Source organism: Haliotis asinina, chromosome 8, assembly GCF_037392515.1.
Source record: "Haliotis asinina isolate JCU_RB_2024 chromosome 8, JCU_Hal_asi_v2, whole genome shotgun sequence".
Taxonomy (NCBI): Eukaryota; Metazoa; Mollusca; class Gastropoda; order Lepetellida; family Haliotidae; genus Haliotis; species Haliotis asinina.
In genome coordinates, this window is record NC_090287.1 from 50797033 (window position 1) to 50820545 (window position 23513).

Here is a 23513-nt window from a genome sequence, read left to right on the forward strand (position 1 = left end):
TTGTTCTTACTTGTATTCAGTGCTTTAAGATGTATTTACTTTCAAGGTCCATGTAGATGTGATCCAGGGTACAAAATATATCTGCAGGCCAGATGAATCAGTGCCTTATACATCAGCTGAAAGATAGGATATTAGCTTAAACATTCAGCTGGATTAGTATCTGAAACATATGGCTGGTCAGATGAATCAGTATCTGAAACATAAAGCTGGGCAGAGGGATCAGTATCTGAAACATACAGCTGGCCAGATGGATCAGTATCTGAAACAAACAGCTGGTCAGATGGATCAGTATCTGAAACATACAGCTCACTAGATGGGTCAGTATCTGAAACAAACAGCTGGTCAGATGGATCAGTGGCTGAAACATATGGCTGACCAGATGAATCAGTATCTGAAACATATGGCTGGTCAGATGAATCAGTATCTGAAACATACAGCTAGTCAGATGGATCAGTGGCTGAAACATACAGCTGGCCAGATGAATCAGTATCTGAACCATACAGCTGGTCAGATGGATCAGTGGCTGAAACATATGGCTGGCCAGATGAGTCAGTATCTGAAACATACAGCTGGCCAGATGAATCAGTATCTGAAACATATGGTTGGTCAGATGGATCAGTGGCTGAAACATATGACTGACCAGATGAATCAGTATCTGAAACATATGGCTGGTCAGATGAATCAGTATCTGAAACATACAGCTAGTCAGATGGATTTGAAACATTTGGCCGGCCAGATGAATCAGTATCTGAAACATATGGCTGGTCAGATGAATCAGTGGCTGAAACATATGGCTGGTCAGATGAATCAGTATCTGAAACATATGGTTGGTCAGATGAATCAGTATCTGAAACATTTGGCTGGCCAGATGGATTAGTATCTGAAACATACAGCTGACCAGATGAATCAGTATCTGAAACATTTGGCTGGCCAGATGGATTAGTATCTGAAACATATGGCTGGTCAGATGAATCAGTATCTGAGACATATGGCTGGTCAGATGAATCAGTATCTGAAACATATGGCTGGCCAGATGAATCAATATCTGAAACATATGGCTGACCAGATGAATCAGTGGCTGAAACATATGGCTGACCAGATGGATTAGTATCTGAAACATATGGCTGGTCAGATGAATCAGTATCTGAGACATATGGCTGGTCAGATGAATCAGTATCTGAAACATATGGCTGGCCAGATGGATCAGTGGCTGAAACATATGGTTGGTCAGATGAATCAGTATCTGAAACATATGGCTGGCCAGATGAATCAATATCTGAAACATTTGGCTGGCCAGATGGATTAGTATCTGAAACATACAGCCGACCAGATGAATCAGTATCGGAAACATTTGGCTGGCCAGATGGATTAGTATCTGAAACATATGGCTGGTCAGATGAATCAGTATCTGACACATATGGCTGGTCAGATGGATCAGTATCTGAAACATATGGCTGGTCAGATGAATCAGTATCTGAAACATATGGCTGGTCAGATGAATCAGTATCTGACACATATGGCTGGTCAGATGGATTAGTATCTGAAACATATGGCTGGTCAGATGAATCAGTATCTGACACATATGGCTGGTCAGATGGATCAGTATCTGAAACATATGGCTGGTCAGATGAATCAGTATCTGAAACATATGGCTGGTCAGATGAATCAGTATCTGACACATATGGCTGGTCAGATGGATCAGTATCTGAAACATATAGCTGGTCAGATGAATCAGTATCTGAAACATATGGCTGGTCAGATGAATCAGTATCTGAAACATACAGCTGGCCAGATGAATCAGTATCTGAAACATATGGCAGGTCAGATGGATCAGTGGCTGAAACATATGGCTGACCAGATGAATCAGTATCTGAAACATATGGCTGGTCAGATGAATCAGTGGCTGAAACATATGGCTGGCCAGATGAATCAGTATCTGAAACATATGGTTGGTCAGATGAATCAGTATCTGAAACGAATGGCTGGCCAGATGAATCAGTATCTGAAACATATGGCTGGCCAGATGGATTAGTATCTGAAACGTATGGCTGGTCGGATGGATCAGTATCTGAGACATATGGCTGGTCAGATGAATCAGTATCTGAAACATACAGCTGGCCAGATGAGTCAGTATCTAAAACATACAGCTGGCCAGATGAATCAGTATCTGAAACATATGGTTGGTCAGATGGATCAGTGGCTGAAACATATGGCTGACCAGATGAATCAGTATCTGAAACATATGGCTGGTCAGATGAATCAGTATCTGAAACATACAGCTAGTCAGATGGATTTGAAACATACAGCCGGCCAGATGAATCAGTATCTGAAACATATGGCTGGTCAGATGAATCAGTGGCTGAAACATATGGCTGGCCAGATGAATCAGTATCTGAAACATATGGTTGGTCAGATGAATCAGTATCTGAAACATTTGGCTGGCCAGATGGATTAGTATCTGAAACATACAGCTGACCAGATGAATCAGTATCTGAAACATTTGGCTGGCCAGATGGATTAGTATCTGAAACATATGGCTGGTCAGATGAATCAGTATCTGAAACATTTGGCTGGCCAGATGGATTAGTATCTGAAACATATGGCTGGTCAGATGAATCAGTATCTGAGACATATGGCTGGTCAGATGAATCAGTATCTGAAACATATGGCTGGCCAGATGGATCAGTGGCTGAAATATATGGCTGACCAGATGAATCAGTATCTGAAACATATGGCTGGTCAGATGAATCAGTGGCTGAAACATATGGCTGGCCAGATGAATCAATAACTGAAACATACAGCCAACCAGATGAATCAGTATCCGAAATATTTGGCTGGCCAGATGGATTAGTATCTGAAACATATGGCTGGTCAGATGAATCAGTATCTGAGACATATGGCTGGTCAGATGAATCAGTATCTGAAACATATGGCTGGCCAGATGGATCAGTGGCTGAAACATATGGTTGGTCAGATGAATCAGTATCTGAAACATATGGCTGGCCCGATGAATCAATATCTGAAACATTTGGCTGGCCAGATGGATTAGTATCTGAAACATACAGCCGACCAGATGAATCAGTATCCGAAACATTTGGCTGGCCAGATGGATTAGTATCTGAAACATATGGCTGGTCAGATGAATCAGTATCTGACACATATGGCTGGTCAGATGGATCAGTATCTGAAACATATGGCTGGTCAGATGAGTCAGTATCTGAAACATATGGCTGGTCAGATGAATCAGTATCTGACACATATGGCTGGTCAGATGGATTAGTATCTGAAACATATGGCTGGTCAGATGAATCAGTATCTGACACATATGGCTGGTCAGATGGATCAGTATCTGAAACATATGGCTGGTCAGATGAATCAGTATCTGACACATATGGCTGGTCAGATGAATCAGTATCTGAAACATACAGCTGGCCAGATGAATCAGTATCTGAAACATATGGCTGGCCAGATGGATTAGTATCTGAAACGTATGGCTGGTCAGATGAATCAGTATCTGAAACATTTGGCTGGCCAGATGGATTAGTATCTGAAACATACAGCTGACCAGATGAATCAGTATCTGAAACATTTGGCTGGCCAGATGGATTAGTATCTGAAACATATGGCTGGTCAGATGAATCAGTATCTGAAACATTTGGCTGGCCAGATGGATTAGTATCTGAAACATATGGCTGGTCAGATGAATCAGTATCTGAGACATATGGCTGGTCAGATGAATCAGTATCTGAAACATATGGCTGGCCAGATGAATCAGTGGCTGAAATATATGGCTGACCAGATGAATCAGTATCTGAAACATATGGCTGGTCAGATGAATCAGTGGCTGAAACATATGGCTGGCCAGATGAATCAATAACTGAAACATACAGCCAACCAGATGAATCAGTATCCGAAACATTTGGCTGGCCAGATGGATTAGTATCTGAAACATATGGCTGGTCAGATGAATCAGTATCTGAGACATATGGCTGGTCAGATGAATCAGTATCTGAAACATATGGCTGGCCAGATGGATCAGTGGCTGAAACATATGGTTGGTCAGATGAATCAGTATCTGAAACATATGGCTGGCCAGATGAATCAATATCTGAAACATTTGGCTGGCCAGATGGATTAGTATCTGAAACATACAGCCGACCAGATGAATCAGTATCCGAAACATTTGGCTGGCCAGATGGATTAGTATCTGAAACATATGGCTGGTCAGATGAATCAGTATCTGACACATATGGCTGGTCAGATGGATCAGTATCTGAAACATATGGCTGGTCAGATGAATCAGTATCTGAAACATATGGCTGGTCAGATGAATCAGTATCTGACACATATGGCTGGTCAGATGGATTAGTATCTGAAACATATGGCTGGCCAGATGAATCAGTATCTGACACATATGGCTGGTCAGATGGATCAGTATCTGAAACATATGGCTGGTCAGATGAATCAGTATCTGAAACATATGGCTGGTCAGATGAATCAGTATCTGAAACATACAGCTGGCCAGATGAATCAGTATCTGAAACATTTGGCTGGCCAGATGAATCAGTATCTGAAACATTTGGCTGGCCAGATGGATTAGTATCTGAAACATATGGCTGGTCGGATGGATCAGTATCTGAGACATATGGCTGGTCAGATGAATCAGTATCTGAAACATATGGCTGGTCAGATGAATCAGTATCTGACACATATGGCTGGTCAGATGGATCAGTATCTGAAACATATGGCTGGCCAGATGAATCAGTATCTGAAACATATGGCTGGTCAGATGGATCAGTATCTGAAACATATGGCTGGTCAGATGGATCAGTATCTAAAACATATGTCTGGTCAGATGAATCAGTATCTGAAACATATGGCTGGTAAGATGAATCAGTATCTGAAACATATGGCTGGTCAGATGAATCAGTATCTGAAACATATGGCTGGTAAGATGAATCAGTATCTGAAACATATGGCTGGTAAGATGAATCAGTATCTGAAACATATGGCTGGTAAGATGAATCAGTTTTTTTGACAGATATTTAGCATGTCTTGAGTTATGCTCTGGAAACAAAACTCACCCATCCAAATTGGTCACATGGAAGTAAAGAAAGATGAAATGACAAATATTGAATGTCTTAGCTATGCTTCAGAAACAACACAATTACAGATGGATAGATGGAGAGACATGCAGACGAGGCATTGACTGTATCCCACTGCATTATATGCCAGGATGATAGTAAAAATGCACCTTGGGAAACATTGAGTAATGTATGTAAACACATTAGTAATCCTGTGAATAAGTACAAATGTTTGTTACAAGTGTGCAATGGATACATAAAGGTTATCACGCAGGTGTCTTTGAAAGGGTGATTATCCTGTATTGGGAATAAACACTGAATTTAGCTAGCCATGGCAAGTACATGTACTTGACCTTTCATATTTGCCTTATTATCCCTTGCAAACCAAAAGTCACTGTGTTCTGTAGTCTGATTGGTTGAAAAACATGATCAAATGGTATTAGATTCCTGCAAGACTATTCACTGCGTATTGACACGTAGAAACCTCGTAAACAATTGTTTTGTTGTGTCATCAACAGTGGCAATGTCATTCAATAATATTGTGATGTAAAGTCAGGATGACGTCACAAATTACAAATACAAATAAGTTACTCCAGATGCTACCATGGGAACCAGTTGAAACGGCCAGCTGATGACACTTCACTGCTATACCCGTACTCGATGTAAAGCAGTGCAGAGATTAAAACCCTTTGGTTTACTTTTGTGTTTACAATGTCGATAAACATCATATGTTGGCCAATTTCTGAGTGTTACTGAGTATTTGAAGCACAGGAATATTTCATTTGAAACTCACGCCATCTGTTCCAAATGTATTCCCGTGCTTCAAATACTCAATAACACCTGTAAATTGGTCAACACATGATGTTTATCTCCTAATTATGACCCTAATGGATGCCTTTTTGTAAAAACAGTTGGCTCTACCCCGCAGAGAAACCTACCCTGTACTCATTATATGATATAATCATGCATTTGTCAGGTCACACAGATGTTAAGACAAATCAACAAAAAGTCGACTTGAAACTTTTATTTGTAAAACCAAAAGTTGGACAAATGTCAATGTACACATTCATGAAAATAGTTTTACCTTAAACAGCAAACCTTCCTAAAAATCTTCAGAATGTTGTAAAGTGTTAAAAAGAGAACAGTGTTAGAAAATTTCTAAAAAGTACACAACAGTGAAATGATGTAAGTGTTCAACACACTTTTGATAATATCTTGTTTGGTTGGAACAAATACCACTCCCCTAAGTTGAAGAGTGCCAGGACCAAACCTTGCATCCTCAACATTAACAGTCATGCCAGACAAAGGACATGAAAACATGGAAAATATGTCCTCACCAAGTCACGCTCATATACCCTGAAAATGGAATCAAGCTTGACTGAAAGACATACTCATCATCTTAACAGATCTACCAATACAGGTTTGGACGACATGACATTGAGAGGAATTTTAGTTGGTGACACACGCCTGTGCTCGTTCAGATCAACATCCATAAATATATATAAAATAACCCCCAAAACTAATTACAAATGTTTACACTGGTCATGGACTATAAGGAGACAAAACTAGCTGTTCCTGAATGTGAAGAATCTCCAAACAGAGTTCATATCAGTTAGATAATGAAATCCAACATAGAACATTATTTCAGAAATAATTTCTAAAAGATCAACTGATCATAAAAAGCTTGTTTGGGGGCCCAATCAGCACATATCATAATTAGGGGTGACTGATGAAAGTTAATACCTCAATGTGTCCTGGGTAAAGCCCTAAGTTTGAGCACGAACAAACTTCACATTCCTATTAGTTGCCTTGAGGTCAAAACGTATTGACATTCATCCTGCCTTGACTAAACAGTACAAATCACTGATGTCAGTCTATTTTGTTGTTCCTAGTTACTGTTTGCTTCACATCAAAGTAGTCATATTTGTAGATCATGATCTAGTACAAGTGCTTTAGACAATATCTGAAACTAACTGTTCTGTGAAACAAATTGTTACTGTCACTTCTTAGTTCACAAGATGAATAGATGAACAAAACTTTCTACTGTTAAGAGACAGGTAAGTTACTGGTCTTTTAATAGGAGCGGGCTAGAGGAATTGGCCTCAGGATTGTGTCATATTATACCATCCTCCCTACTTAATGTGAATTTATACTCAAATACATGTAATATTTCTACACCACGTTTGCCTCCTAAGACATAAACATGTAAATAAACAAGTTCATAAAAAAACAGAAATGTTCTACAACTTCATGTCATTTTGTAAAGCCTTACCCCAACTTTTGACAATTAGACCAGATTGGCTCTGATGCTTACACATGTAACACTACAGTATTAAAACTTCATCACGATTTCAGTAGCAATGACAAATGTACCACAAATAATCTTTGTGACTGTATGATATTGTATGATAAGTGGAAATGTAATTTTTGGTTTTTCACAGCTTGTACTTGAGGTCATTTTTAGAAACTAAAAATTCAAATAAATAATTATTTTCGCACAATAATACTTTAAAGATAACACAAATAAGCTAAGCTGAAACACAAAAATTCAAATGAAATGGCATGACATCAAGAAATAAACACAAGCTCCTGAACACACAAATGTTCAAACATTTTAACTGAACAACAATAAGCCAATAGTTCTGAGCTACAGTCACTCAGATAATAATAAGAGATTCAAGCGTTAGATCAATTACCAAGAACCATGGCAACATAACTTTATTCATGACGCCAGTTTACTGACTGCATCAATGCTGGAGTCAAAGACAATGAACCTTTCACCCAAGATGTCTTTTCTCCTCTTATCTTGCTGGCAGATTTGAAGAGTAGGACATTTCTGAAGAGTTATAGGTTCCTTGAATTAATGACGTTTTAAACTTTCAAAATAACATTTTACATATAGTCAAAGTAAAAGGTTTCACTGGCTACCTTTAAGTTGATGAGAATATTTTCACGCTGATGCAACAATGAAAAGCATGTAGGCATTGCTGCAAAATCTATTTCTACTCTCCTGTCTGATGGTAGCCAAGTTTCTCTTCACATACAACCAAACTATTTGCTAATTGACAGCTTGTTTACATCAGTTTCTGCTTATAGTCAGTAACTAGATCCTTCATCTTTACAGTGATGTTATGTCAGCTACAGTACACGTCATGGCTGTATAAATGTTTAAACTTGAAAAAAGCTTTACCTCAGGCCTGTAACATATTACATACTACATCAAAAGACAATTAGGATCCCTTCCATCATGGTATGACAGATGAAATGTAGCAAGACCAAAGAATTAGTAGTCATCAAGTTGTTTTGAGTTGTATAATTCCTATTTATGTTACAGTCTGACAAGTCTCTGAGAGTCATGCTATAACATAATTTGATGAAGAGCATGAGAGGGAGAAGCACCTTGGTTATTATGGCAGGATGAGCAACTATAATCAATACTCACATAATTCAACAGTGACAGCAAAGAAATATTGGAAAATATCACAGAAATAATGACACAAATATGCTAAAAAGTATTTGATAAAACAAGCATGCTGACTAGACACATTCAATGCTAGGAGATCAACCTTTTCTGTATGGACATATGGACAGTATGGACTGCTACTAAAGTTCAATAAACTTGCACTGAATCGGACAAGAGGACACTGAGAATACATTATAAAAGTACATGAATCTTATTAAGGAGAAAAGTGTAAGGTCAGTTTAATTTCATAGCAAAACCTATGGTCATGGGTAAACTTGTGTGGGATGGAAAATCTTGATGTATGTCTTATCTTTGATGGCTGGGCAACACATCCCCACTATAGTGATCAGAAATATGCAAGACAGTGAAAGGATAGTAGGGTGCGATTTTGGCATTTTCAATCTGCGCAGGTTCATGTTAAACATGGCTGTGCAGGTTACCTTCAGTGATGGGTTGTATTCAGTGGAGTTCAAGTAGTCTGTGTGAAGTAACATATCAAAACTCAGTCATAACATGGCACCTCAATGAGACTGGGAAGCTAAAAATAAGATGTTGAACCTGAACAAAACCTCATGCAACATTACAAACATATATTTTACAATGTGAAAAAATAAGACCACAAAACATTCGTTGTGTAAATTAAATGAGGTGTTTGAGTATGGCCATATAAATAATCACATATTTTACATCTGATTTTAACATGGAACAACCTGGTTGGCACGTGGCTACAAGACAAACTCTGTAACACATTGGCTTCAGCATTTGGGGGGACAACTTGTCTGGGAAGATTCCTACAAATATAGAACACTTCAGAATTCTCTGTGTTAATCTGTAAAAATAGAACTTGAGTAAGAGAAGGGGTTCCCAGCAAGTTTTGGTCTGCTACTAGCAGCACCAAGCTGGCATCACATGTGATATATACATTGATATGTGTCAGATCATCACTTGTATCAGAGATATATGTACAATAAGCTCGAGTATGTTTCAGATGATCACTTGCAGATATATTTGTACGGTATGCTTGAGCATGTTTCAGATCATCACTCGATTCAGAGATATATGTACACTATGCTTGAGTATGTGTCAGATCATCACTTGTTTCATTGATCTTAGTAAACTATGCTTGAGTATGTTTCCAATCATCATTTGCATCAGAGATACATTCACTATCTGTGTTCGAAATAGCTGTCTGCTAAACCGCCAATGATGAGTTATGTTCAATATAAACACAATTTCATCTGCCTGACAGTCAGGTTAAAATTTAGTCATATATATGAAGATATTCATAATATTTCAGAATAAGTGATATTTAATACACTTATAAAAACATGATAAATGATGATAAACTACATCACTTGTGCAACCTATATTATTTGCCGACAGGTAAGTTTTGGATAGGTTTGGCAAGTTTTACATCTACACAGCCCTGTGGTGTGGCTGAATGCTTTGGGAGTTTCATACCTTGACACTACAGCTGAGTATCTTTCAGATCAGTACTTGGTTCAGAGATCTTAGTAAACTAAGCTTGAGTATGTTACATCTCAGTACTTGGTTCAGAGATCTTAGCACACTAAGCTTGAGTATCTTTCAGATCAGTACTTGGTTCAGAGATCTTAGTAAACTAAGCTTGAATATGTTACATCTCAGTACTTGGTTCAGAGATCTTAGCACACTAAGCTTGAGTATCTTTCAGATCAGTACTTGGTTCAGAGATCTTAGTAAACTATGCTTGAATAGGTTTCAGATCAACACTTGTTTCAGAGATACTTGAATTTCTAAAAGCTCATATCTCGTATCTTTTATCATCGAACTTTAGTGATTAAGTTTTTATGTATGTTTCTGGCTTAACAAGTGCTGGACTAAATAATATTACAAATTATTTTGGAATAACAGTTCCTACTGTCATTGTATCATTATTCCCATGTTTTAACACAGACTTATGATTGTCAAGTTTTAAAACTGCTCTGTACAGACTACCCTGAAGTTACAATCTTGAGCATTGTTATATTCATGGTACAAGATTCAACATACAACAAGTACAAGGAATGGGATATATGTGCACAGTCTGGTATTCATAGTTTAGAATCTTAAACATTGTAATCATCGTAAATTCCTTAATATATCACTTTCTCAGAACAATTCTCAAATACTCAGCATTCTGACTTAACACAACACTGCTATCATCAGCATACGTACACACAGATTAGGTAAGAAGCTCCTGAAAGGTCAACTATTCATCAACATGGATCACAAAATATTGATAATAATATAAATATATGGCAATAAAAAGTGATATGTGAATTGATAAAATATCAATGTTGTTGAAGCATATGTCTGCTTGTTGGCTAGTATCTTTTCTCCCTGGTATATAAGGATAGTTAGCTTGAAATGTAGAGAAGAACAATGAAGGAATAGGTAATAAAAGGAATCACTGCGTTATTCTACAGTTAGGCCAACACCGACACCAAACAAATAAAGGAAATAGTGCTGTGATCTCAACCAACAAATATGATGTTGTACTCTTATTATGATAAAAATACTCCACACTATAACTCGCTGAGACAATCCTTTGTAACAACCTCTTGAGCATATTAACAAAAACATTCCAAAATATTTTTTTTATCTGCATAATACTTTGACCATGTATCTAGAAATGTCAAACAACATACTGAGCAAGATGGTATAATGTGTATAAACATAGACATCCCTCGCTACCACAACCAGCAGAACCATGATGGTTCTTCGGGGAAATAGTGGATGTTCTCCCTCTTCCTCAAGGTGAACCTAGTGAGATGAAGTAACTCCCTTGACTTCTGGAAGAGCCGTGTAAGAATGATGCTGATGGCTGACTGATCATGTCGATGACATTTCCCGTATCTCCACACTGAGTTGTCACAGTCATACACTGCTGAGTCAGGAAGGATGCATGTTTTGTTGAGGGCACAGGCCACCCATGGCCGGATCACCTTATCCATGGTGAAGCTGTTCCTGTAGGTGATGATGTAGCCTGGCTGTACCTCGTAGTAGCTGGAGAACAGGCAGGGCTCCTCTTTGAACCAGCGGAACATGCTTTCATCAGTCTGCTGGGCCACAGAGTACTCCCCATACGCCACCATGATGCCGTTGTTAATGCCGAGCTGGAAAGTGCGGTGAAAGTCCTGCTGCAGCAGGCGTATTGACGAGTCCATCCATGTCACATAACGATGCTGCAGAAGCTCAAGCTGGGGACAGATATACTCAGCATTTATCCAAGTTCAATGTTTACAAAGAACATTATTTTGAGTTTTTCATTTGAAAATATCTAAACTGGTCTAATCCAGTCCACAGGAATTTCTGTCTTCTAAAGATTAAATGACGTACATGATGTTTTGGGTCAGTATAAATGATCAAATGCTATACAAGATGGCACACACTAGTGTATGACTATTGTTTTGTTTGAGTCCACTATACTTGGCTTGTGTGAGGACATCTTGAACTCATAAATACAGCGAAGTAAAGAGGAAAATTAGCTGACAGATCCACTACAACATCCTTTCATTATTAAGCTTGCTTCACTTTGACCATTTAACATTGTACAGTTGTATATAACTGCAAAGCTATGTGTACTTGATACTTGGGACAGAGATTTTCAAGGGAATGGTTTACCTGTATGAGAAGAGGTTTCCATGCGTAGGATTTCATGTTTGTCCAAACATGTGCTGGGAACAAATGGAATGGAAAATCCTTCACTTCACAATGACAGTACTTCTCAACCTGCAGATATGACATCAATTTTTTCAGGACATCATCATCATCCATCATCCATCATCATCATCCATCATCATCATCCATCATCATCATCATCATCATCATCATACTTGAATGTCAACTCAAGTTTGGTATGATGTGCATGAACATAGACATCAACAGCTACCACAATCAGCAGAACCATGATGGTTCTTCGGGGAAATAGTGGACCTTCTTCCTCTTCCTCAAGGTGTACCTGATGGGAACTGAACCCATGCCTTTAAGTGTGATGAGCAAATGCTTGAACCACTATGCTACTCCACTGCCCTAGGACCACTAACAAAACCCAGGAGGAGACTGTGGTTTTGCAGATGGTTTTATGTCATCTTCTTTGAGTGAATGAGTGAGTGACTTTAGTTACATGCTGCACTCAGCAATACTCCAGCTATATGGCGGCAGTCTGTAAATAATCAAACCAGACAATCCAGTGATCAACAGCATGAACATCAATCTGCGCAACTGGGAATCAGTGACATGTCAACCAACCAAATCATCGAGTCCGACCAACCAATCCCATTGTCTCTTACAACAAAGACATTTATACAAACCTGTAGAGGTTATGAATTCTTTGAAGAATGTCCTCCTTGGGGTACATATAAAGCATTAAAATGTCCATTTTAAAATGCCAACGACAGTTGTAACAACATTGAATAAATATTTTACAAAACAAAAACTTGTCTTTGTCTTGTGAGACCACCCCTAGAGGGCCCCTAACAGCCAAGAGCAGGTAACTCTTGCCATCTACCTCGTACCTCACTTTTCATACTGTCATCAGACAAGACAGACATTTACTCCAAGACACTCTCACAAGTACTGTGAAGGCTCATGATAAGAGATTATGAGTGAGAAGGCTTCAAACTCTGTATGTATCATTCCTTTTTAAAGCACGGACGCTATTACGAACTCATAAGTCACACTTTTTCATTCATAAAATGTTGTAACTTTATGTGGTGTCCGCGGCTTCCAGCCATGTGGTTGGTAAGATGGCAGTCGACATGTTCCTCGTGGTTAATGTTTCCAGCCTGGTCATGACTAAAGTACTGGGCGTGGATACATTCGCTAGGGTAAAATAAGAAGTATTGATATGATTGCTTATTTATGTTTTAAGCAACTGAGTATAAAAAAGTGAAGTGTTTTTCATGCCATAGTATCCTTTATGGCTTCTCTACTTAAGCACAGTATGCTATTCGTACAGTGCTCGTATAGCTCTTGGTGTTAACAGTTAAGTATCGCCCGTGTGTTTTACTGTTTCTGCCATGAAAACTGGGCATGCAGATTTGATGTTTTATTGGTCCCTTATTCAGGCGGGGGGAGATATTGGGGCCCAGGAGCCACCCTCAAAAAAAGCTAAAATTGGTGAAAAGAAGGGTTCCTCCTCAGTTTCAGTTTTGAGGTGGGGAGTCTTCTGAAGACTGAAGGAGGACTTCTTCTGAAAAAGAATTGCCTTTTGTGGCAAGCGTGGGTTGCTGATCTTCATGAGTTATCTTCTTTGAGAGGTCAGCAGTAGAATTACTACACTCAGATCTGAATTTCTTCAGTTGCTCAATTAGCTTGCAGGATCATGTTAGAGTCTCAGCCTCAGGCATTAAGTATATCTTGATGCCATGGATGCCATTTTTGTGAGATATGACAATGGATCAGAGACATGAACCTGCTTTTTTTTTGTATTGTGCCTTGTCGCAAAGAGGTCTATCTACTGAGTCCCCAACTGATCACATATCTGAAAGAATGACTTCCCAAATGTGACAGAAGTCTGAGTGTGAGAGCTCAATGGTGATCACATTCCTCATCCTTTGGGTGAGCCTAATGTGAACTTTGATCATCAGAAAGTCCACGTGCACATACAAAAGGAAGATTGTCCATAGCAGCAATGTTCATCTTCTGGAGTTATCTTGCTTTTGTTATGCTTGTCGTAAGAGGCGACTAACGGGATCAGGTGGTCAGGCTTGCTGACTTGGTTGGGACATGTCATTGGTTCCCAATTGCGCAGATCGATGCTCATGTTGTTGATCACTAGATTGTCTGGTCAAGACTCGATTATTTACAGACTGCCGCCATATAGCTGGAATACTGCTGAGTGCGGTGTAAAACTAAACTCACTAACTCTTGCTGCTGTGCCCCATGACTGGCAAGGTGTATGACAGAATCATCAGCTGTGTGGATTAGAGCTTTCCTCTCCAATAAGTGACTGCCTGGATCCCTGCTTGACATTCAGTAAACTGATACAAATCTGTAGAATTCCTTGGAGAGAGTCCTCCTTGGGGAATACATATAAGCATTTTGATGTCCATTAAACTCCCATGACAGTTGTAACCAGAGTTTGCAATAGAATATTTACAAAACAAAAACTTTGTCTAGCCATTAACCTTGTATCTCACTTTTCATGCTGAATGAAACAGACAGAATGAGGGGAGGCAGGTGGTCATACCCCAAACAGGCCTTTCTTCAAAGAATTCACAACCTCTACAATTCAGAAGAAGTCCTCCTTGGAGTTCATATAAGCATTAGACAGCCTCCCAATGATTCTAAATCAAAGAGTGGTATTCTGTCTGACATGGGATACATTCAAGGTGACAATCTACAACCTCACAGAAATAGAAAAAATGACACTTACTGAGTCACCTGATCACTGATGCCAATCAAGGCAGGGGGGGTGACTTAGGCGAGGACCCATACTGTCAAACCTTTGTGTTGATTAACTGATTGGTAACACACCCATCTATAAGTCCCATCCCCTTCAACCCAACGCTCGGGAGAGTGGAAACATAAGGGACTCTCTAAAATAGAAACTTGTCCACCACACACTACTGCTGTTGGGGAAAAATGGAAAGTTAAAGCCAGGCACCGATCACCATAGTGGGACTACAAGCTACCATCAGATACCGCCACCAATAAAATGGGGAAGGATACAACCCAACACCAAGTACAAGCAGAGGTAGTCATCTATAAAGCTTGAGAGGTGCTACTCTGTCCACTGCAGAGAACTGACTGGCCAAACCAAGCATGCTCATGAATGTTTGTCCAGCTGATAATGATGAATGAATGTGCTCAACCGGCTCTTAACAGCCGCAGAGCAGATCTCCTCAATGGGCAGAGCAGCAGCATATGCCTTAAACATGGCTACTGTTTGGAAGGGGTGACCTATTAATCTCTCTTGATCAGATAAGCCCTTGTGAATGTAAGCCATACAAATCATCTACACTATCCATCGTGAGAGGCTTTGTGAATTGAATCTTGCCCTCGCCATAACAGCAGATGCTCCTGCCATATCTTTACAGATTCCCACAGTTCTCTTAATATATGCTTTATGAGTTTTCTGCACATCAAACATATGCACACTACGGTGTGTGTTACTGGACGTAGGAACCGTCAAAGCAGGAAGATCAACAGGTGCTGTCACATGAAGCACATGATCGGTCTTAGGTTGATACGAATCAGACAGCCAAATGCTGACTCAATCCTTCTGAAAAACAGTAAGCTCTGGGTCTGAAGACACAGCGTGTATGTCCCCAACCTGTCTACCAAATGTAACAGTGACCAAAAACACTTGAAACAACAAATTGGGAGCCCCTAGTTGATGAGCCCGAACTGCCACTACCCCCGGACAGATACTGATCTCCTGACAAAGTCAGAGGTGGCAGTCCTAGTCTTGAGGTGGCAGATTTGCCCTGCAGGAAATGAACGGATGAAACTGTAACAAACAGGACCATGTGATGGAAACTGTCGTACAGCCACATACATAAATACACATATAGCAAAGAGAAAACGCCACATGGCAGGGGAGGGCATGAAGTCTGTAGGGTCAATTTACAAAAATTCATGAATGAGAAAAGCAACTTATAAATTCCATCTAGCATCCGTTCGGTAGAAAAGGAACCATAGATACAGATTGTGACTCTTTCTCACTCATAATGTAGGGAAGGGTGAAGTAAACTTCTGAATGGACCACGCATATCAGTCTCGAAGAGTGACAGCATGAAAAGTGAGGTATGAAGTTGACGACTAGTGTAAGGGTGGCCTCACAAGACAAAACAAAGTGTCGGTTTTGTAAATATTCTATATCAAAATATGGTTACAACTGTTGTGGGATTATTAATGGACATAAACATGCTTGTATGGAGGACTTCTCCGAAACTGGATCTCCTTGATCATTTGACCGATGATTGTTGAAACTGACTGTGATTGCATAATTCATTGTACATTATAGTTTCTACTAGATCTACCTGTGAATTGGTCTTTAGTAACCATGGATGTCATAAGAGGTGACTGACAGGGTGGGGTGGTCAGGCTTGCCTACCTTGGTTGAAACATGATATTGTATCCAAATGGCATACATCGATGCCCATGATGTTGATCAGTGGATTGTCTGATCCAGACTCAACTACTTATAGGCTGCCACAATACAGCTGACATATTGCTTAGTGAACAAACCAACCAACCAACCAAGATCCAAATTAGGAAGACTGACAAGATAGCTTACCAGTTTTCTCTGACATGGCTGAAGACCAAGGTCATAGAAGACCAAATGAATATTGGAGAATTTCCCCAGCAGTGTGGTGTGCAGCATGTGGAAGAGACCCTGTGATGCATGGAAAAACTCTGATGATGATCCTGTTACTATAACGACAGTTTCCCGGCTGACCTTCTGTAAGGGTGTGGCCTGAATATACTTGACCATGTCCTCCTGCAGTTTCTCCACACCCTCTGTGGGGTAGGACTCTGCCTTCTGAAGGTTGGCATCAGGGAGGCTGGAGAAGGTGTGGTGACACAGATTGTCCACACATGGCTCCTGTCCTGAAACATGTCATTTTAAGGATTTGGTTTAGGTATCTGCATGTTCAAATGAACAGAAGTGAAACTAAACTAAAATTTTTGAGAATTATCTGATATCTTTTCAAGTCTTATTCCACTTTAGTTGTTACATGCTAAAATGAAGGAAATCTTTGACACTTTCACAAGTTTCTGAAAGTAAAAGGAAATAAGTTAGGTAAGGGGGGGTAACTCTTTGAGTTGCTATACTGAATGATTATCAAAGCATATTTTGTATTCATTTCACTAATTTGGTTTATTTTTGCTTTAGAAATGGCAAAAGACAAATAACATAAGAAAAACTTCAAATTTTATTTTACATCAGAATGAGAGTACCTCGGGTTGTGTATCTGGAACAGACTTGCGGGTTGAAGGAAGGGAAGGCAAATTTGCCCTTGATGCTTCGATGTTCTGAAAAAAATTTGCTTTACCTGAAATTCATACTAAAGCCATGCTTATAGATGGGTATTCTGAAAATATTATGGTCCATAATACATTCAGTCATTTGGTTCCATGTGAAATTAATATCATATCTTTAGAAAGAGTCTTTGGACCACTACAGCCATTGTTCCAAACAGAATGTCACCTACTCACCTGAGAATGTGCCTAGTATATGTTCTAGGTCCCATTTGTCTACTATCGGGTATCTCAAGGACAGAACAGCTGAAAAACATCATCATCAGCTATTATAACTAATGCACAACCTTGGTAACTAAGAGGGGAATTCTTACACTTAATAGTTAAACAATATATTAAATTATCACTTATCATTCTACAGACAGAGAAACATACTGAATAGAACACAGACAAACGTGGAATTTTGAATCAATAACTGTTTAACAGCTGGGAAAGTTTCAAGTATTTTTATGTTGATTCATCAGTAAATGATATGTAAGACTCCAAATACCTATTGAAAATTAACAATGCCACATACAATATCCTGTTTAATAATGTTGTTTGTACTAACTACTGACAGTTATGTTTTTCCTGTTAATTGCTGATTCACTCAAACAAATCTTGTTCTACTTCTCATCACTTGCAAACTTGATAAACCCTTGTAAATATTTACGGTCATACTTACATGCAGGACGCAGGTTTGCCACATACTCTTTGTATACAATATTCTCACTTTGCTGACCTAGAGAGAGGTGAGGAACAAAGTATGCAATTTATAAGAGTAAAAATATTGTTTTACACATATCTTGACTTATACAAACTGATTATCTCTTCATTCTCCTGAAAAGTAGTGGAGATAAGCAAATTGATTCAGTCAGGATTGGAAAAAATGAACATTTCTTTCAGGCAATGCAGGCTTTGCTGGGTGGCAGATACTAAATTCTGAATGGGCATATGAAGACAAATTTAATATCAATGACAATTATTTACACTGTGTGGTCCAGTGGATGCCCAAAGAATATAACTGTCTGATATCACAAACAATACACTCAAGGCCACTGTCGTTTCACTCTCAAAAATAGATTACTATCACGTGTAGTGTTTCCACCAGAATTAAATTTCCTCACCATGGTTTACAACATACAGCAGAACAATGATCAGCAATGCTGTGAAAATCCATCGCCATTTTCTAGGAACTGAAAAGAAAATAATTCCCTTGGCAAAACAGTAATACTGATATAAACAAATCACAAAAACCAACAGATCCAAAATAATATAAAAATAATTTCTCTGTATTTTCATTTACACCATGCTTGTCGGAAGAGGTGAATGATGGGATTGGGTGGTGACTTGGTTGGCAAAGTCATCGTATTCCATTCATTTGTGTAGATCAATGGTCAGACTACTGATTACTAGATTGTCTGGCCCAAACTTGATTATTTACGGAGATGTAGTTGGAATATTGCTGGTTGTGGTGTAAAACTAAACTCACTCACTCAACTATCATTAAGCACGAAGTGATGGCTTCTAAGTCAGTTGATAATAAAGTAACAATGCTAACATTGATATGTCAATAGTTACAGTTACTCCGGAAAATTGGCTGAGATTTCTGTAATAGTGTATATCTGTAATAATGCCTCTATTAGGCAAGATGATGGTGCTTACCTCGACACCTCATTGTAAGTAGAGCAACTGTCCCACCTTGCTCCTTTCATGTGACCATTATCCATCATGCAACATATCTCAAGCAAATCTTCATCTAAAAGAAATATCAGAAAAGTGAAAAGGTCAGCTAGCAATCTTGGTAACTATCCTAAACAGGACACCAAAGGAATAACACTACCTCATGACAGTAACAGTGACTTGGACCCCTTTGCCAGGGATGCCTATGACATCTGATATGGCTGGACTTGTTTACATACAATTATATGCTTTAACACTTTACTATGGCAACCTGTAAATAGCAGCCTTACTAATAAACCAGTGGTTGATGGTATTTCAACCTTACTGAGAACCCAGTGATTGATGACACGAGCAATGATGTCCGCGTATGAAGAACTGAGTGTCTGAAAACCCAATCTTATTTAGTTTAGTTAGATCTTATGACAGGCTATAGTGTGCTGCAGACCCATTCCAATCTAAATTTATGAAAGATTCTCAGAAAAAGTAATTCTGTTTTTGCGTTATAGTCTTCGGCACCAAATCATTTTTGGTGAATAAGATGACTTGATGAAAAAAATAAATCTTCTATTAACCATCATCATTTACTATTTCCACTGTCATTGATTTGTTCTTGTGTCAACCAAGTCAGTGATCCTGAGTATTACTCATCTCCTACAAGAGGCATAGGTTGCTGAAGACCTGTTCAAACTCTGATCATCATGGGTAACATGGGCTGAGATTCATTTTATTGCTATTGCACTTTTTCTGCAATTGTAAGAATAGTGTAATCATTATTGTAGTAATCTTATTAATTGTAAACATTTCTGCACAATTCATTATACAGTATTCATTTAGCATCAATATTCATAAATATGGATTGACACTGTATTGGGAAAACCAATATAGTGGGGTGTTTGGTATTACTGAACGGTAAACCAGTGTCTACTACTAAACAAAATTCCATTTCCATATATTTTTGAAGTTGCTGGTAGTGACAGCTTTTCCGCGCAAAAAGCCTCACAGCTTTCAGAGCTTCTTCCAGCAAAAATGTTGTCTAACACAGAAAATATTCATTGGATATGAAGAAAAGAAACAAAGAAAAACAAAGAACAGCATTCGATTATCAGGGTTGTTAGTGACCATTCAAATAACAGTTTTAACAAATGTTACTTTGCTGTCTTATTTGGACTTTTGGGGTTACATCCTTTCAGCATATTAACATCACATATTACAAATGCTTCCTGACAATGTCAGCATATACATACACATTGCCTCCATATATGGTGGAAATACTGGGCTTTTCACCCAGGAACTCTTTCTGACACTGCTCTACAAGTTATCAGTATTGCAATACACACATCGGCATCCCTGCAGTAAGCGCAGGTGGAAATCCACTCTGCTTATATCTAAAGGGGCACTGATGCAGAGCGAATAATGTTTCTCGCCCACAGTCTAATTATGAAACGAATCTGCAAATTGGTCAGCGCCCGCTCCCTTGACTGTGACTGGACTCCGGTCCACAATAACAGAATTTCTTCACCTAAACAGTCAGGAAGCCGGATGCCCATCATATGCCATTATTTAAAAATATCCATGGTATTCCTTGTTTGATTGTAACAAAATATCCCAGCAGTGTAGTATTTTTCAGATGCTTGGATGGTATAGTGACTGATCCAATTTGATCCTATTTCTGTGTTTTTTACCTCGATATTTAATCATGTTATGTGAAAATATTATCTCTACAGGCATGTAGCAAGCCATTTGTTTTGGTCCGAAAGATTGCAAAGCTTTATATTAGATAGTATAGATAGTTCTGAGTGTGATAGATAGATAGATAGATAGATGTTAGCGTAGCTGTAACAACAAATATCATATGTAAATTTTGGTAGCTATGGTAGCTACCCTGGTTTACTATCTATGATAATAAAAACACACAGTTGATTTATTTGAATTCGTAAACAAAAAACAATGACTTTGCCATTGGTAGAGAAATCTGAAAATTTTCTTACGTAAAAAAACCCCTGATTACACCTATTTATCCAAGTACACAGCAAATGCCTGTATGTATTTCTTATGTAACAAAGTTCTGTTGGTATCCTTAAAACAGAGATGCATGTTATGTAATATGTGCATGTAAGTGATGCAAGAGGGTTTATCAGCTGAGTTACAAAACAAAAACCAATCAAAGGATTAACCGATAACACACTGATTGATTAATTACTTTTATCTTCTACAGCCGATTTGTCAAAAGGAAATTTGTGTAGATGAACTAATCTATACTGACCATACCCTGTCATAAAGTGCGAGTGTAACAACAACATCCTCCCTTCAAAGAAATAACCACCATTACGTTGATTGACTGATTGCTCATTATTGGTTAACTAAATTACTTAGAATGGCGGACGTCATACAATTAGTTGCCTGGTGTGCTATCTTGGGTGATCAATGAGTGGTTTATCAGGTTTTCACCAATTTGAAAGATGTGAAACGATGTGTTACTTTTTTGCAAATTAGACTGTTGTAAGAAACACAACACAGAGCAGGATTGTTTACCAATTTCAGATGAATGGAATATCGTTCTTTTATGTGGATATTGATTGATACATTCCTGAACAAGGTAGTAGTCGGTTTTAAATTCATTATTTGCATTTTGTTTTAATATATTAGTTGTAGCATTCAGCAGAATCTATATGACAGAAAACACACACTAGATTGTGTATGTGTGTGAAATAGGATCCACATTGGCAGTCTATACAATGTTTAAATGTTACAGTCATGTTAGAAATTTATTATAAGCATAAGCAGACTGTGTGTTCTTTTATTAATTTTCAAAATCATACAAATATGACAATAAAGTTATTAGGGTTATGAGACAAAATATAGAGACGTACAATGGCTTTGTTATTTATCCGTCCTAATAGTTTTTTACCATTTCTACCACTGGCAGATCCTTCAAAGTGTTTCATTTGTTTTTTTAATACATTTGTAATGAAGTAAAAATGACTTCACCTTAGTTGATCTGTCTATAATTAAACTCTCAATTGCGCATACGCACTGCACATCAGAGGTCACGAACCAGTCACGAATTCTGGGAATCATCCTGATACTCATGGGAGAAAAACAATAACAAAGGTTTAAAACAGTCCATGGAAATTGCTCTGCATAAGTGCCCCTTTAAGGAACTTATTTATTTCCAACATTATACAGTCACATATATCATAGTTGTGCTTGCCCAGCTTGGATTTGTAAGTCTGAGATTATGGCCAAATTGCCAGGTTTGGTTTAACAAAATTGTGAATGGGCACCATGCACATACAAATTTCACAAAAATTCTATTTGCACATACGGTTTATATATAAATGCTCATAAATAAATAAGAGGTGCCAGGATTGGCTAATAATTTGCTGGAATATCAGCATCCTTACTGGGTCTAGCTCTTTTGTTGAACAGTATTGTATTTTGTAGTGTCTGGACAGGAGATAGGAATATAAAAACATGCCGTGTCAAAAGATCATGTTTGCTTATAGAAGCGATAAATGTCCTAAATCCTTTGTTCAGCTTAGACAGACAGACACAGACATGCACGCATGTGTCACTGATACTGGTGCCATCGGTAGAGTTTGGACTGTGGAATACACTCGAAGACTTACCTTGTTATGTATGGAAATTGACCTTATTTACATGCATAAATGCAGAGAACAACAATATCAATATTAGTGACGACAGGATCTACAGTTTCTCACGACAGTGCATTTCATGCTGCGAAAGGGATTAAATAACGTAAAGAGATAATCATCTCGATTTGGAACGTCCAAGCTATTGTATAAAGGGAAGTAACTCTAAACCTACACACGTGCCGACCACACACAAATATTCAGAAACAGCTGCCGTCTTTGAATGACAACAGCATCGTTTTTTGTTTTTTGTTTTAAAAAGAAATGATAGTTTACATACAAATCTCATGTTTACGGTTATATGTAAATGCGGAAACCGTGATGTCTGAGCGAGTAAGGAAACTATCTTTGCTTCTGACAGGCGATTAGGTGCTTAAATCTGAAGGTATAGGTTCGAATCCCAGATGGAACTTCACCCAACAAAAGTACTTGAATCTTTACTTTACTGAGAAAGTGCAATCTCAAATAAAGCACGTGTTATATATGTAAATTGTTACGTTAATCATATGTGTTTCAGTTCAATAATTCAGTTTTAATTAATGCATTTACCTGTGAGAAACGTTCTTCCATTTATCCTATATTCAATTGTGGGCTCTGTGAAGCTGTACATCAAATTCTCACGGAAGGTAATCAAGTGTT

General features: G+C 38.4%; 3 protein-coding genes across 3 annotated transcripts; 2 read left to right on the forward strand and 1 right to left on the reverse strand.

Annotated features, from left to right (window-relative positions):
* The first annotated feature begins 313 nt into the window (after positions 1-313).
* LOC137295289 (uncharacterized) lies at positions 314-877 on the forward strand. The gene has a single exon (XM_067826602.1). The coding sequence runs from the start codon at positions 314-316 to the stop codon at positions 875-877; it is 564 nt and encodes a 187-aa protein (XP_067682703.1).
* Positions 878-1582: 705 nt separating this feature from the next.
* On the forward strand, positions 1583-2032 carry LOC137295290 (apolipoprotein Eb-like). The gene has a single exon (XM_067826603.1). It carries the CDS (start codon positions 1583-1585, stop codon positions 2030-2032), a length of 450 nt encoding a protein of 149 aa, XP_067682704.1.
* A 4063-nt stretch (positions 2033-6095) lies between these two features.
* Positions 6096-23020, reverse strand: LOC137295026 (uncharacterized). Its single transcript, XM_067826284.1, has 9 exons — positions 22851-23020; positions 19204-19297; positions 18666-18734; positions 18224-18280; positions 17737-17805; positions 17479-17553; positions 16814-17127; positions 12193-12300; positions 6096-11768 (listed from the first exon to the last, which is right to left on the reverse strand). The coding sequence occupies exons 2-9, from the start codon at positions 19214-19216 to the stop codon at positions 11259-11261; spliced, it is 1215 nt and encodes a 404-aa protein (XP_067682385.1). The 5' UTR covers positions 19217-19297; positions 22851-23020; the 3' UTR covers positions 6096-11258.
* Positions 23021-23513: the final 493 nt, after the last annotated feature.